At 34.5% G+C, this 16853-nt stretch overlaps 1 protein-coding gene across 7 annotated transcripts in view; it reads left to right on the top strand.

The window, feature by feature from the left end:
• axo (axotactin) overlaps positions 1 to 16853 on the top strand; it is a 368436-nt gene that overhangs the window by 252384 nt on the left and 99199 nt on the right. For all 7 annotated transcript variants that reach the window (XM_081747155.1, XM_081747148.1, XM_081747149.1 and 4 more), the window contains 3 exons: positions 2815 to 3009; positions 5321 to 5494; positions 15378 to 15600. In XM_081747155.1, the coding sequence (XP_081603281.1) occupies positions 2815 to 3009; positions 5321 to 5494; positions 15378 to 15600 (592 nt within the window). The remainder of the gene's footprint in view (positions 1 to 2814; positions 3010 to 5320; positions 5495 to 15377; positions 15601 to 16853) is intronic.

The following is a 16853-nucleotide window of genomic DNA, read 5'->3' as shown; positions in this document are numbered from 1 at the left end:
GGTTCTAAACTCAGGCACTGGGGATGACTGGAAACAAAAGAAAAGTGTTTGTATATCAAGTCAAATATATTTATTTACGAAAGTTATTATGGCACTTTTTTTTTTTTTTTTAATTGAGGAAGGCTAAATTCTCGCCTTATTCTTCAGCAATTGTAACTCCATGCAGTGAAAAATCACTGGAAAGTCTCACAGAAGATATTACCTCAAAATTAAATACATTTTTTACGAAAATTATCACGAAACATTAAAAAAAATGTAAGGGAAGGGGTTACTTACCCTTCAGTATCAATAGATTTTTACCTCAAGCAGTAGGGATGATTCAGAATTCTAAATGAAAATATACGCCATATTCCATCAAAATCGAGTTGTTTTGATGCAAGTTATAAAACAAATAATTTTCTTATATTATTTAAATCCCAGACAGAAAATACAGGTGGTTTACAGGCGCCTGTGAAACATGCATAAACAGCCATATTTTTACAGGCGCCTGTACATGCGCCTGAAAATGGAACACTTTTAAACGCATGAGACAGGTACCGATTTTTTTCACGATCATTGCATGTTCATTTCATGGAAACAGGTAGTTTTCATGTTGATAGGGTTGCAACCTTGCAACGTGAAAAATGCGTGTAAACAACATGTAGAGAATGGAAAGACATGTATGTAACCGGCATATTCCATGTAGTTGACATAAACGTTACCTCATGAGGATCTGACGACAGCTGCTTTTCATTTGATAAGAATGTAATTCACATGTTAAATACATGTGAAATATAGGTGTTAGGGAATTAGTGGGCGTGTTAGCGGAATATATATGTAAAGTACATCGCATTAAGTACTATACATGTGTCATGTGTCTTGGTGCCAGAATATTACATGTTTCCTATACCTGCAACATTAATGATTCACTTCAATAAACCATGTTCATGGCATACACCAGTTTAACCCATTTATTGGCAATCATGATGATTGCATTTTCCGTTTACCTGCACATTGCCTGTACATTAAATATAGGTGGTTCACACTTCGCATGTACACGGAGATAATACAGGCAATGTATTCAGTTTTAATCCCATGCATTATACATGTGTCAGGACCTTGCATAGCGAATGTCGAACTGGAGACTTGTACCTGAATAGTGCATGTCTCCTATGCCTATAACGTGAATGTTTAGCTCCAATCCACCTTGTTTACCACACGCATCTGTTTAATACATTAATTAGTAATCATGATTATTGCATGTTCCCGTTCACCTGTACATTGCCTTTACACTGCACGTAGGGGAGTTACACTCTTCACATGTACACGAAAACGATAAATGTAAAATAACATATTCTACATGATGCGTTTTCCATGCTATACGCTAATACATGGTATTTACATGTAATGCGAATGTCACACATGTATATGTTGATAAACAGGCACCTTCCTGGTACTTTTCATTCTAACTGTATTCAACAATTCATCCAAGGTACTTTACATGCACATATTCCCTCCATTTACTTGTACGTGAGTGACTATGTGTACATTGCATGTTCTCATTTTAATGTACAGGCTCTGTACAACGCGTGTTTCCGTGCAAAATTTCCAACAGAAATTTAATATTTTTTTTGACATGCATATCATCTGAAGGCAATGTGCCTGTGATATTTTCTTTACATATGTTTTCGCCGAAACAGGCGCCTGTATAATGCCTGTCAAAATCTGACAGGCTTTTACAGGCAGTTCCATGTACAAAACATTGCATGTTTCCTCAAAAATTTTCATAATAGATATCATAACTTCGAAGTTTCGAGGAACTTACCCTTTTACCCGCTTATTTGTATTCTGTTTCAGCCATTTAATGGGGTGATCAACATACCCTAAAGAAAATATACACTGTAATTTTTTTTTAATTTTAAATACTTTATACTGGAAATTGTTTCGTATGTGTATTTGAAATCTTGCAACGTGAGATTGATTTTAGCTCCTTATTCTTGATGGATTGCAACCCTAAACAATAAGCTTATTTCGGAAAGTTGGAGAAAGGAAAATACTAAGTTTCATTAAAACCGGATAAGTTTTACGAGAATTTGTGGAACAGACAGACAAATACACAAAAACCGATGCTCGCTCAGGGGTGGATTTAGGATTTTAATTTTGGGTAGGCCTGCTTCCTCGCTTATGGATATACATACCCACTTGATTGATTAACAGGGGGCGCGGTGGCTCAGTGGTAGAGCGTTCACTTCCGGTGCTCGGGGTCCCTGGTTCGATCCCAGCTCGCGCCGTGTGGACTTTGTGGGGGACAAACACCGTGCTCGTGGGTTTTCTCGGGATTCTCCCGTTTCCTCCCACTTTCTTCATTCCACCATTTCACTTATCTCTCATTATCACCGTTTCCTTTAGCCTAACCGGCATAACCGTGGGACGTAAAACTAAAGATTTCATTTCATTTCATTTGATTGATTAACGACAGTAAGGAATTACTCTTGCAGTACTGGTTGATGCTATTTGTTAAATAATTACCTACCCTAATGTAAATAGTGGAAAATATATTTACTCTTTGTTGTATCTTTTAGTGTTTATATATATTTTTCAAAATTTTTGGGTAGGCCCATGCCGCCGCTGTGATCGCTTCAGTTAAGTATAAATAAATTACTCTTTCCCTTGTATATGTACTTTGATAAACTAAACAAACCTGGCTGTTAATGTTTCTAATACCTTCTTCTTTCACAATAAATAAAATGTTCTTTTTAAACATAGTGGCTGTTCATCGTATCAAATTACACTGCAATTTCATTTTTTTTTTTTCTTTTTCTCTTTTTCCACTAGTGAACAAGACATGTTCTAATTCGCATCAAGTGTGCAATTGTGATGCATCAGCTGACAAATGGATGTTGGACGAAGGTTACTATACAACAGCAAAGAGTTTGGGGATTACGCAGATGTATTTTATGCAAGACGGAAACCTCGACAAGGACGCGTTAGGGAGAATTACCTTAAGTCCTTTAGAATGTGTAGAAGCAAGTAAGTTATTTGAAATTATCAATGTAACTCTTCTATCTTCTTTTAGTACTTGTATTATTACTTTTAATTTTGTAAAGATGATCACTTTGTAATAATTTTGTAATTTATTTTGTAAAAATGAGAAGCCTATTTTAAAATAAGTTGTTGATTATAAAATGCCAAGTTACAAAAATCATGTCAGGTAGACGTTTAATTCCAGTATTAGCATATCGAAAATAACAATATGCGAGGTGTATTCCAAAAGTACATGCCGTTTCTTTCTAAGTTCCAAGAACAAGGAAATATAGGGAACTAACCTGTGTTTATTTCTCAACAAAATCTCCGTCTTTATTGATACACAGTTGCCATCGCTCCGATCATTTTGTGTGGAATGTGATTTATTCATATTTGGGAGCAAAATGGGTTCGGATAATGTCAAAATGGAATCCACAAAGCCAATCCTTGAGGTTTGTAAACAATCAAAAGTCACTCAGGCTAAATTTGTTGAGTAAGATTAGTATATTAGAAGATCAATACCCAAGAATGAAGTCACAACGTTGGCATGGTGTGGCGATGCATTGTGCATGTGAAAGCTGAAATTGCCATTTGCCATTTGTGGTCGTTTCTGAGCAAATTTTGGCAAAAAAATCTGTATCCAAAGTGCACGAAAATATTCACTCGAAATTGTATTACCTTTCGGAACAGGGTGGAACAATATCACTTCCTGGGAACCCCAGAAGATAACATACAGCACCTTCTTGGTTACCATTGTACATCATCTCTCTGACGAATTTAGGACGGGGGAGGAATCGTGTGTTTCCACTACATCGACTGTCTTCGTGTTTCTGGGTTGAATAATGGAATCTGTGATTCATCCATTGATATAGCACTTTCCAAAAATTGCATTCCTCTCTTCTGAAGCCCATCACATGTGTAACATTTGATCGAATTCTTGTGCCTTTTTGATCGTCATTAAGCATTCGTGGAATCCATCGAGATGAAACTTTCCTTAGCCCCAGTTCGTTTGTAATTATTCGTTCTACGGTTCCCATTATTAGCCCCAGTGTATCACAAATCTCTTACATGGTGATACATTTATCTTTCATGATGAAATTTTCAACACGGACAATGTTAGCATCACCCGATGCTGTTTTTGGACGTCCAGACCTCTTATCACATTTCACATTCGTTCGCCCTTCTTTGAAAACACGTATCTACTTCCTAACAGTATTTTCTACAAGAGGATTATTACAACACACCCTTCAGTTGGCGATAAATATCGGCTGCACAACGCCCAGCAGCAGTGAGGAATTTCACAATTACCCGTTGCTCTTCAACCGAATATTCTATGTTCCCAAGCAGTATCAGAAACAGGTCTTACTCGTTCAGGCACTGTGACTCAAGTATTGTTACCTAGTAAACAAAACCTGCACTGCTTAGAGACAAAGAATGAAGGTCTCGAACGCCGCAGTTGCTTTTCTGAAATAACAAAAAATGCGAACTTTAGAACAAAACAGCACGTTCTTTTGGTATGCACCTCATATTCAGTGTCCTGTATCAAACTAAAGATATTTTTAGATGTTACTGAGAAACTCCGTAAGCATGGTAATTATGATAATCTCATATAAACTAGAAATAGTTAAACAGTGTTCATATTCCTTTTCATTTAGAGTTTATATAAGTAGTATGTGCATTACTGTTAAGAGTGTGTGTCAGGGAAAGACAAATAGTAATAGATGAAATCTACGGTTTGACAGTTTCTTTCATATACTCATCATTACTGAATAAATAATAGATTCCAACAAAATAAAAACTAATAATTATTATTACCTACAATTAACGACTTACTTGTTACCACCATAAAAGTTCGTTTTTCTGAAATTTCCCGAAAACTACGCATGAGAATTTGCTGATGCATGTCGTTTTGCACAGCTGGATATATATGTCTCATCTTATGGATAATACTATAGTTAAACAAAAGGTAAAATTCAAAAGTTAACTTCTCGGTAGTTATAGTTTGTCTCAAAGAAATATGTTGAATTATCTAGCAGACAGAAATAATTCACTTGCAAATAATTTCATGTAACTATAATTAGCAGATTGTAATCAATATGTATTTAAAAAGTATGTGTAATATGGAATGTATTGAATATAACTGGTTAAATGGCAAGTTAGAATTTCATAAGAGTTCTTAATTTACTTAGAAGAAGAAAAAAATAGTTACTGATGAAATATGTTTTAGTAGTTGTTAATTTAGATAAATAAATAAATAAAAATTATTTAATTTTTATTTTATTTTATTTATTTTTTTTTTGTTTGCTTTTCTCTTCAGATACACAAAAATATGTCGTAACATTCATCTCAAATCGCTCCTATATTGAAGTACCTGGTTGGCGAACTGGTGACATAGCTTTCAGTTTTCGAACAACAGCAAATAAGGCAATTCTTTTGTACCAACCTCCCATCAGGCCAAATCATCCATTCTTTTTAGTAGCTCTTACAAGTGGTAAGTTGTTCTAAATATGATTATATTTTGACTATTACAATTTTAAATTCAGTGAAACTTAATTATATTTAAACAATAATTGGGAATGCAAAGTATTGAAATTAAATACAATTTTAAGTTATTCGTCATTTATGTATTAGTAAATCTTATTTGATTGTTTCGCCAGCTTATTATCCAGCTCGGTTAGCAGCCTATATTTTTTTCTTTTTTTCTTTTAACGTTTTCAACTGTTTTAATTTTTCAGAAATAACTCATTGTTAAATTGCATCATACGTAACTCACGAAACATGAAGACGCTACCGGGAGCGGACATTGATTCGGATCACAATCTCGTAGTGGCAGAAGTACAAACCTATTAAAGTCAAGCAAGAAAAGTGGAAAGAGGAAACAAAAATGGAACTTAGAGCGACTAAGTACTATGGACAGTGATGTGGAAAAAGAGATTGAAGAAATATTTTGTGCAATTGGCAATATGGTAGGCAGTTTAGAAAATAGCTGACAAAAAGTTAAAGAGATTCTAATTGAAACACTCCACAATTACATTGGCGGATGGAAAGAGCACCGAAAAAACCATGGATAACTGAAGCAATGCTTAAGAAGATGGAGGAACGCAGAAGGGCAAAAACCATGGGCACTAAAGAATACAGAAGACTGAATAATGAATTGAGAAGAAAGACTGACAAAGCAAAAGAGAAGTACATGGAACAGATATGTGAAGAAATAATGGAACTTCAAGGGCGTGGCAGGTATGATCTGATGTATCAGAAAGCAATTAGGAGGGAAAGCTAACAAAAGTGTACGCACGTTTGGAATCGAAGATCAACAAGGTCATGTAGTCATTAATTATCAAAAACTCCTTAGAATGTGAGAGGAATACATGAAGGATCAGTACGACCAGAAGAACCTCCCCAAAAGTATTGCGATCGAAGCAGAGGAAGAGATGGATGATGAAGGAAAAGAACCCAGTATATTGAAAAATGAAGTAATATAAGCCATCAAAGACATACGAAGAAAGAAATCCACTGGAAACGACGACATAGCAGCAGATTTACTCAAGTAATTAGGAGACAATGCAATGAAACTACTGACTTCACTTATTAATAAGATCTACCTGAGTGGAGAATGGCCAAAGAATTTTCTTCACGTTACAATAGTTGCATTACCCAAGAGAAAGCAAGCAAAGAAGTGCAGTTATCACAGAACCATTAGCCTTATTTCCCACACTGGAAAAATTACTGCGCGCGTACTGAACAGGCGGCTGGAAAGTAAGATAGATGTTAGAGGAAGACCAATTTGGATTCCGAAAAAAAAAGAAAAAGAAAAAGAAAAAGAAAAAACACCAAAGATACTATTGGCTTGATTAGAAGCATATCAAAACGAGTTCTTGACGTAAAGGAAGAGTTCTATGTGTGCTTCGTCTACTTGCAAAGAGTTTTCAACTTGGTCAATTGGACCAAACTTCTGAAAATACTTCAAGAAATCTGTATCAGCTGGAGGGACCGACGATTTATTCGCAAGCTACATAGGACAACAAATGAAGTTGCGCTTTAATCAAGAAGAAACCAATAGTGTGGAGATTGGAAGAGGAGTCAGATAAAAACACCAATGTGTCACCTCAATTATTCAACATTTACAGTGAATGTTTAATGAAGGAAGCATTAATAGGAATTAAAGATTTCAAGATTGGAAAGATCATTAAGAAGGTCAAGTATGCAAATTACATAGTTATTATAGCTAGAAATGAAGAAGGACTAAAGGAGATAATGGACAAAATAGCTGACACGGGTAAAAATATGAAATGAAAATCAAGTCGAAAAATCGAAAGAGATGAAAACATCCCTTAAGAGGTAGATCATTTTTAATATTTGGAAAATATTTTGACGAGAAATACTGTACCAGAGAGATAAGGTAAAAAAATTGCTATAGCCAAAGAGGCATTCAACAAGAAAAGATCACTCTTAAGTAGTAGGGTTCATATTGAATTCAGGTAGAAGTTAGTCAAGTGCTATATACGGAGCATTGAACTATGTTGGTTCGGAGAATTGGACATTCTTATTACTTTGAATATTGTTAAATTTATTTCCACATACTGTGGCATCTTACGATTATTATTTTTTCTTATATTTCTTTTCTGAAATTTTATATATTATAAACTTAACTTTGTCCAGCGAAAGTTTCGCCCCCCAGACTCCTCTGCCCGTGCTCGGCCGACGGCCTTGCATCTCATATTTCAGCCTTTGCTTCTTGATACTCATGAAATACCACAAGAAGTTTCAGTGCGCATTCCTGACAACTTGAGTAAACTAGGTGGCACTGCAGTAAATCACCACTGCCAATAACGATATCATACTACAAGCTTACTCATGCCATATCTTCTAACTGAGATGAACGGTTTTACTAACGGTTAAAATGATAAGCAGTGTGCAATAGTAGCCATAGTGAAAGTGCTAACTGAAGTATTAAATATTGCTCGTTATGAATCATCATCTCTTATTAATTGTGTTAGAACTTTAACTAATACCATTTCTATTTTTTATTATTTTTTTTTAATTTTCCCTAGATCAATAGTAAGGAAGTTATGGACCATCATTCCTTATTAATTACGTTAGAACTTTAATTAATACATTAGAACTTTTTGTTAAAATAGTTTTTCATTTTTCTCTCCCTCTCTATCTCTCTTTCTCTCTACAATCAACAGTAAGGAAGTTATGAGTGCTAAATTTTTAAACGACCGGTATTTTGAAACAAGAAGTTACGGATCGTATAAAAATACATGAGTTTGAATTTTTTCAAATCATAAAACTTTCTAAAAACAGAAAATTTTCGACGATTTTCTTATCAGTTTCTTGTCTTGAATGCGAGCATATCAACTTTCAGGTTTTTATTCCAATTATCTTAAACATTAGATGTAATGTCCAAAAAATGTCCATTTAAACAACATGAGGATTTTTTCTTCTCCCCTTCCTTAAACCCCTTGAAACTAAGAATATTCCCTTTCGGCAATTTTTTTTGTGGGTTAATTCCGAGAGGCTACAAACATGCCAAATTTCATCATTAGAATCCTGCCAGAAGTGACTAATAATTACGGGATGTAGAAAATGTCCTATTTGAATAACATGGGAAATATTTTTTCAGTTCCCCATAAAATCCCCTCAAGTTTCTCATTTTTTTTACCCTCTTAAATATTGCTATCAAAGACCTACAAGTATGTATTATTTTTACACATACGCACATATTACATACGATTATTATTTTTTCTTATATTTCTTTCCTGAAATTTTATATATTATAAACTAACCTTTGGACAGCTGAAGCTTCGCCTCCCAGACCCCTGCCCTTGCTCGGCCGACGACTTTTGCATCTCATATTTAGCCTTTGCCTCTTAATACTCATGAAATACCACAAGAAGTTTGGGTGCGTATTCCTGACAACTTGAGTAAACCAGGTGGCACTGAAGTAAATCACCACTGCCAATAACGATATCATGCTACAAGCTTACTCATGCCACCTCTTCTAACAGACATTTTACTAATGGTTAAAATGATAAGCAGCACATTACTAGAATCCTACCAGAAGTGTCTAATAATTATGGGATGTAGAAAGTGTCCCATTTGAATAACAAGGGGAATATTTTTGTTCCCAATAAAATCCCACTCAAGTCTTATTTTTTCCATCCACTTAAATAATGCTATCGAAAACCTACAAGCATCCTAAATTTCAAGTTTTTATTGCAATTCTAATAACCTAAAACATTAGATTTAATGTGAAAAAGCCTATTTAAATCATGGGGTATTTTTATCATTTCCCTTTTTACCTTCTGAAAATGTTCTTTAAAAATGCTTTTAACAGTTGATTTCTCTCCTAAGGCAAGCCAAATATCAACTTTCTACGTCAACCAGATTTTATGGCAGTGTATCAGTTCATGTAGCTTTATATCGTGCAGATATGTCCTCATTAAACTCTTTAGACTGTTTAGATATAACATTTGTTTTACTTTAAGTGCTACTATCTTCGGAACAAAATAAGAAGTGGAGTAACATTTGGAAGGGTACATGTTCTCCTGTTGCCATGTGGTGAGTATTCCGCTGAGAAGTATGCTCTTTCCACCTCGGTTGACAAACACTTCTGAATACCTGTTACAAGGCGAAAATATTGTAATATTGTTGTCCCTTTCTACAGAAACCTTCCACTTTAACTAGTACCATGTCATCTATGATTGGCCCCTATCTCGGTGACCTCAATAACCTCGTGACGTAGCTTCTCTTCTCAACACAAATTCCACACGATTTTGAGTGTCAATTCATTTCTAATTTTGCTTCATGTATACTTGTGCTTTTTGCTGATATGCTTCATGTAGACTTATACTTTTGTCTTCTTTTTTTAATCTTACCATAGCTTTCTTTGTTTATCTAATCAATTTCATTGTTATTGATGTTTTTTCTGCTTTTCTGAAAGTTAATGATAGTAAAAAAGGAATACTTCGAATCCTATTCGCACATTGTTCACATAATTACCCTTTAAAATAAAAAATAAAGCTCCCTTACTTCGAAAGCGTTAGATATTTTATTACTTAAGATTCCACGAACACGTCGTGTGATTTTTCTTTTTCACAAAATTAATTGATATGAATGCTTTTAATAATTTATTACAAGAATTCGAACTTTTTATTACTTGAAGAGTTCGAGTTTATTTCTTATTTAATTGCCCTGACTTATTTTTTTAATTCTTTCTTTTTCATATTTATCTTCTACTCTAATGTAGATTCCTTGTATTCTCAGAACTAGTGCACCTATTTTCTAAAATATCCTGGTGGCAGTACAACATCAAGATGTGGTTTGCATCGCAAGGTCCCGTCATTCATAGCCGCGCTGATGCAGAAGTCTGTAAAGCAAAAGTCATACATTCAATCTCAATGTAGTTGTAATGAAAATCTGCGTATTATTTTGAATCTCCTGATAACATTTCATACACTTAACGATATTGAATGTTCTCATGATAAATTTTCACAATTCGCCTTCTCTATATCTTACATTAGGAGTTAAACAAAAGCACTTACCCACTTTTATTTATTTATTTATTGTAAATCTTGTCAGTAAAATGGAATATAAACCACTTGCTTTGTTTGTTATTTCTTAATCTTCTGCTATTATGTGTGCACTACAATCAGCAAGTATGTAGGACTGCTGGAAAGACAAGAGCAAAAGTAAAGAAATGATTATTTCCATATTTAAATGTATTGTAAGAATCCTCTCTCTAATCAAAGGAGACTTATTTGTAGAAATCATAACTATTGAAAATAAGCTTGCTAAGGAAGGCTTTGTGCTAGTCGAAAATATTATTGAAAAATAGCTAAACTAGATTTTACTTCAGTGCTGGATTTTAAGATAAGTTATATTGAAAAAAATAAATAAATTTTTATCGCTACAAGTTAACGAAAATGCTTGCCTAATGTGCTAAGAAAGTGCAAAAATTATAGGGCAACTACATTCTTAACAGGTGCTTACAAAATATCTACATCTCTGATCCGGAAAAGAATGGAATCACCATATGAATCTCTCAATGGAGAATACTAATGCAGATTTAGGAAAGATAGATCCACAATAGACCAAATATTTATCATCAGGCAAATCATAGAAAAATTCTGGGAGAAAAACATACAATCTGTTCATAGATTTCCAAACGGCATACAACACTATAACAAGAATAAAATTGTGGGAAGCGCTCGGAGAATTAAAAATACCAAAGAAACTGATAAACTTTTGCAAAATAGCCTCGACTGGCTCAATCACTTCGGTGAAAATTTGGAAGTCGCATGTTAGGACAATTCTGCGTACAAAAAGGTGTACGAAAAGATAAAAGTCTAGCGCCCGTCCTGTTCACCCTTGCTTTAGAAGTAGCAATCCGTAGACCAGATCTAAAAAGAACAAGAACCCTCTGAAACCACAACTATCAAATATTAGGCTATGCAGATGACATAGACATCGCAGCAAGGGGTCTGAAATCAATAAAAGAAACATTCCTATAGTAACTGAAAAAGCCAGGGAACTGAACCTAACAGTAAATGAAAACAAAATGAAGCTATTAGTAATAGCCAAAAATACAGGAGTCCAAAGAAAAATAGGAAAAAAAAAAAAACACTAGATTCACGTACTTAGGGATAATGTTATCGTCACAAAATGATCAAACTCAAGATATCAAACACAGAACCACAGCAGCAAGCAGAGCTTATTTTGCCTTATTTCCCTTGCTTGATGCAGAGACAACTAGAATAACCAAAACAAGAATTTACAAGACATTAATCAGGCAAGTGGCAACATATGGATCCGAATACTGGGTACTCCGGGATCAAGATAAACGGCTAATAGGAACCTTTGAAAGAAGTATTCTACGTAAAATATTTGGACCAACCAAAGTGGAAAATAATCAGTATAGAAGTAAATACAACCATCAGCTGTACGAATTGTACAAGAGTGAAGACATAGTTACGTATGTACGAATAAACAGGTTACGATGGCTGATCACCTATGTAGAATGCCAACAAGAAAAAGTAGCTGAAAGAATCTTTGAAGAAAAAGTGGAGGGCAACAGGAACTGAGGAAGACCAAAAAGCAGATGGTAGGATTCAGTATTAGGGAGATATTAGGGAACTGAAGATTCGAAACTGGAAATCTTCAGCGGCATGCAGACGACTGTGGAAGCAGACCGTTACGGAAGCCAAGGCTCGGCTAAGAGCTGTAGTGCAGTAAAAGAAAGTAATGTGCTAAGAAAATTTAGGTAATATATATCGTCTGCCTCCATAGTGTTCTCCCCTTGACCTCTCTGATCGAGTACATCTGTAAATTTTCCTTTAAAGTCTCTTCTGCACTGGTTCACACAATCATCATTTATAAAGGTCCCGCCATAATCCTTACTCATTTGACAATGAACTGCGGCTCTATTATGCATTTGTGCGTAGATCAATTGAATTACATCATGAAGTTCATATTTGGCCAGCGCTTTGATTACAATCGATATATTTTTAAGCTCGCTACTCCATAATGATTGAACGGAAGAGCCTGTCGTTTCTATCGAGTGGGGAGAAAGGAGACTTCCAATGAATAGCTTTGTCATATCCCCATTCCGTTATCTCACATGGTTTTCCTTTAATGGCTTAACGGAGGTTGACAAAAAATAACCCCCATATTTCGATTCTCTTTTGGAAACACACAGAGTAAAACCGTTTATTTAGGTTCCCGAACCGGAAGCAAAAAATGTTCAGCTCCGTTACCATTAATAACTCTGAGGGGTACACTTTTGCTGATGACATGCATTTTAATGCTGCCAGTTGAAATTTAATTCCATAAATTTGCGAGAGAAATAGATTCTCAAAGATAAACCATGCTTGATAAACCACGCACATACATACATACGTATTGTATTGTATTTATTTTCGTCCTTTTTTTCATACATTTAGCACTGTATTACAATGCATGTGAAGTGGACACGTCATTTATATATAAACACAAAAGTAAAAAGAAATAATAATAATGTAAAATACATACATTAAGTTACTAATTATGGTTACATTTTGGATTATATCATTATTACAAATAAAGTTACAATATGTAATTATTACTTGAAGTGTATGTAGAAATCCTTCCATATATATCTAATCCTAAAGACAAGTAGTGACACTGATTTAATTAGATCATAGATTTTTTTTTTCAGTTAGCTATTCATGTATTCCTCTACCGAGTAAAAGCAATGTTGTAATAAAAAATTCTGAAGGTATTTTTTTTTTTTAAATTTAGCAACAGAGTCCTGAGTCTTCATATTTTTGGGAAGCTTATTGTACAGCATGATACCCGCATATTTATACCCTTTCTGATATAATACAGTTGTATGTCCTACAATGGAAAGGTTTCGTTTGTTTTTTGTATCATAATTATGTTGTTGCTCTACTCGCGTAAGGATACCTTCCACGTGTTTCTTTACAAATATCAGTAAATTTAAGATATACAAACATGGTACTGGAAGTATACGAAGTTTTTTAAATATTGGTTTGCAGTGATCTTTTGGTTTAGCAGTTGCCATCATTCTTATTATTCGTTTCTGTATTGTAAAAATTACTTGGCTTTCTGTGAGTTTCCCCAAAATATAATGCTATATGTTAAATTCGATTGGAATAATCCAAAGTAAATTGTTTTTAGAGTAGAATCTTTTAACACATTTTTAAGTACTTTGATTGCGAAGAAAATTTGATTTAATTTCTTACTAATCTTTGTTATATGACCATCCCACGAAAGATTTTTATTTATCCAAATTCCTAAGAATTTCGTTGAATTCACGTAGTCTATTTCATTATTTTCGAGTAAAATATTCACGTGCTGTGCATGTTTGTTGCGCAGATGATAAAAATTGGCGTCTTTTCTTATTTTTCTTTTTAAATTTAAGTTTATTTTCTAGAATCCAGTGAGATAGTTTACAGAGGATTTCGTTTGCACTACCTTTAACTTTCTCATTTGTTTTCCCTTTACTACAATATTAGCATCATCTGCATAAAGTGATAGTTCTGCTGGAGCAACATTACTTGGTAGGTCGTTAATGTATATCAAAAATAATAACGGACCTAATACAGATCCTTATTGCACTCCACATGATATTTCTTGTTTCTTCGATATGGGGTATGTAGTGTGGTTTGTTTCTCTGTTATTGTATTTAATTTCTACTACTTGCTGCCGATTTTCCAAATACGATTGAAACCATTTGTACGCAATGCCTCATATTCCATAATCTTGAGGCTTTAAAGATTTTTATGTGACACTAAGTCAAATGCTTTGGAAAGATCAAGGAAGACACCTATACATTTCACCTTACTATCTAGACTTTTATGTACAATTTCTAGGAAATTATATATTGCAGTTAACGTTGATTTACCTTTTAAGAAGCCATGCTGTTCGTCTGTTATTATATCATATTTGAGTAAAAACGATGCTACTCGGACATACATTGTGAGAAAGATTCTTCTTGGCTAAGTGACTTAAGATGTGTAGTCCCTACTTTTATCTCGAATCTGGAAACGAAATCTCAGGTGCAAACCCGACTACTTTTCTGGATCCCACTTTAAGCAGTAATACTCTTAGTGCTCAAAGTGACATTAGATTTCAATTAACCAATCAACACACACATATGCACAAGTGTTTCAATACAAGTAGAATGATTTTGCTATAATCCTTCTATACTATGTATTAATTGCAAATTTGGAGCGAATCGATCGACCTTTATTGATTATTCATAGATTTTTTTTTTTTTTTAGCGCATCACTTGTTTTCGTGAACAAACACGACTTAGAAATAGTTGAATTTGGCAAAGCGAAAAGCATAATGGCTTTTAAAAATTGTGTTCGAGAACAAAACAAAAGGGATCGTCCTATTTCTAATGCTGAAAATTCTATTTTCAATTGTTTATAATCAGAATTAGTTCGCCAAATGCTTTTTCAAGGTTAAGTCTATGAGCACCCCTTTTTCGGTGATTATTTCTCGATGCTATGTCCGATCAGGACATGCGACCCCTTACGACACTGAGCGCGCGCTCTTGAATCACCATGTCAAATTTGGTTAAAATCAGCTCAGGCATATCGGAAATCTAGTTTTTCGGCGATTATTCCTCAATTGTATATCCGATCGGAACATGTGACTTCTTACGACACTCAGCGCGCTCTTTCGAATTACCATGTCATATTTGGTTAAGAACGGTTGAAGTATCTGGGAAGAGTATCCGGGTAAACGAACGCCTAAATCGAGTAGAGCTTCGCTCGAATAATTTTTTGCTATATAATCCTTAAAATAATTCAATAATACTTATGTGACTAAGGCTATTTCACAATGTATTGATCTACTTTCAGATTACACATTAACATTAAACTTTACGATGAGTGGTAAAACACGAGAACTGGAAATCCATTCCCATCGGCGACTGAACAATGGAGAATGGCAACAAATATGGATTGACTACAATGAATACCATGTAAGATTTATGATCAACACAGACTATCAAATGATCGATATTGAACCTGGAGAACAATTTGGTCCATTCGAAGGTAGCATGTTTATTGGAGGAGCACCGGAGTAAGTAAATGATCCATCTGAGGGCCTATTTCTCAAAATTACTAGTCTTGTAGTTTGCTCTTTAACAAGTCGTAAAATATCGTGAAGTAGAATATTAGAATTACAGTAAAAGTCATTTCTAAATACTAATGCTGATACCTCTAAGTTATCATGATAGTATGGTATATACAATTGTAAAATATTTGATTTTGAAAAGTGTTACACAAGTACTAGAAGACTAATAAATTTGCGAAATAGGCCCTAACTTTTTAAACTATTCTTTTATTTTTCCGTTATTGTCAATATCGCGAAGGAAGCAATCTGGCACCAATTTCTAGGAACTATCTTGTAATTTGTTTACGTATATGATCGAGAAAATATGTATGTAAAATTAGGTAAAAGGAGTTTCCGCTAACATATAAAAAGTGTGTGGTCAGGTTTCCTCCAACACTAATGCAGAAGTTGAATAATGTTATTTAGGTGTCGTTTGCGTTTCCTGGTAAAGTTTCAGTAGCAACTTGGAAAGAAACATTATGATGTGCCTTTTCTTTGTTTTTCTTGGGCAGAAGTAGGGCTGGAATGTTGAGCAAAAACACCACCCCTAAATGATTGTCGCTCCACACAACAACTTCTTCAATTCCTTGCCGTTATGAATAGTAAATTACAAGTGATGTGGAATAATCCTTGTTTTCTTGTTGTAACGGGCAGCTGCCAGGTATTCCATCATTACAGTTAAATACACGGGCTTGCCAGCGTCAACTAATTCAGCATAGTTGCCCTTTCGCAAAAGTCGATGGGGAAAGAAAAAGGCAAGTCCCACACCAGCAAGATGGCCTTCAGTTCCCAGTGGCCAGAATTGTGAACGTACTTGGAACTGTTGTTTAAACAAAATGTTACCAATTTAATTGTTAAATTCTTTACCATATTATAAATTTAACATAAATGAATAGAGGAAAATCATATTCACGAAGAAATTAAATGTCGACTAAAAGCAGGAAATTCGTGTTACTATTCGGTTCAAAATCTCTTGTCGTCGCGAATTCTGTTGAGGAATTTGAAGCTTAAAATATATAAAACAATAATCATGCCTGTTGTGCGAAACATGGTCTCATACTCTGAGGGAAGAACATAGACTGAAAGTATTTGAGAACAAGATCCTGAGACGAATATTCGGACCCAAGAGGAACGGGAATGGGGAATGGCGGAAACTTCATAACGAGGAACTACATAATTTATATGGTTTACCCAACATTGTTAGGGTCGTCAAGTCTAGG

This window comes from Thermobia domestica, chromosome 18 (assembly GCF_964235325.1).
Source record: "Thermobia domestica chromosome 18, izTheDome1.hap1.1, whole genome shotgun sequence".
NCBI lineage: Eukaryota > Metazoa > Arthropoda > Insecta > Zygentoma > Lepismatidae > Thermobia > Thermobia domestica.
Note: the sequence above shows the minus strand (reverse complement) of the source record. Positions and strands in the feature narration are given on the sequence as shown.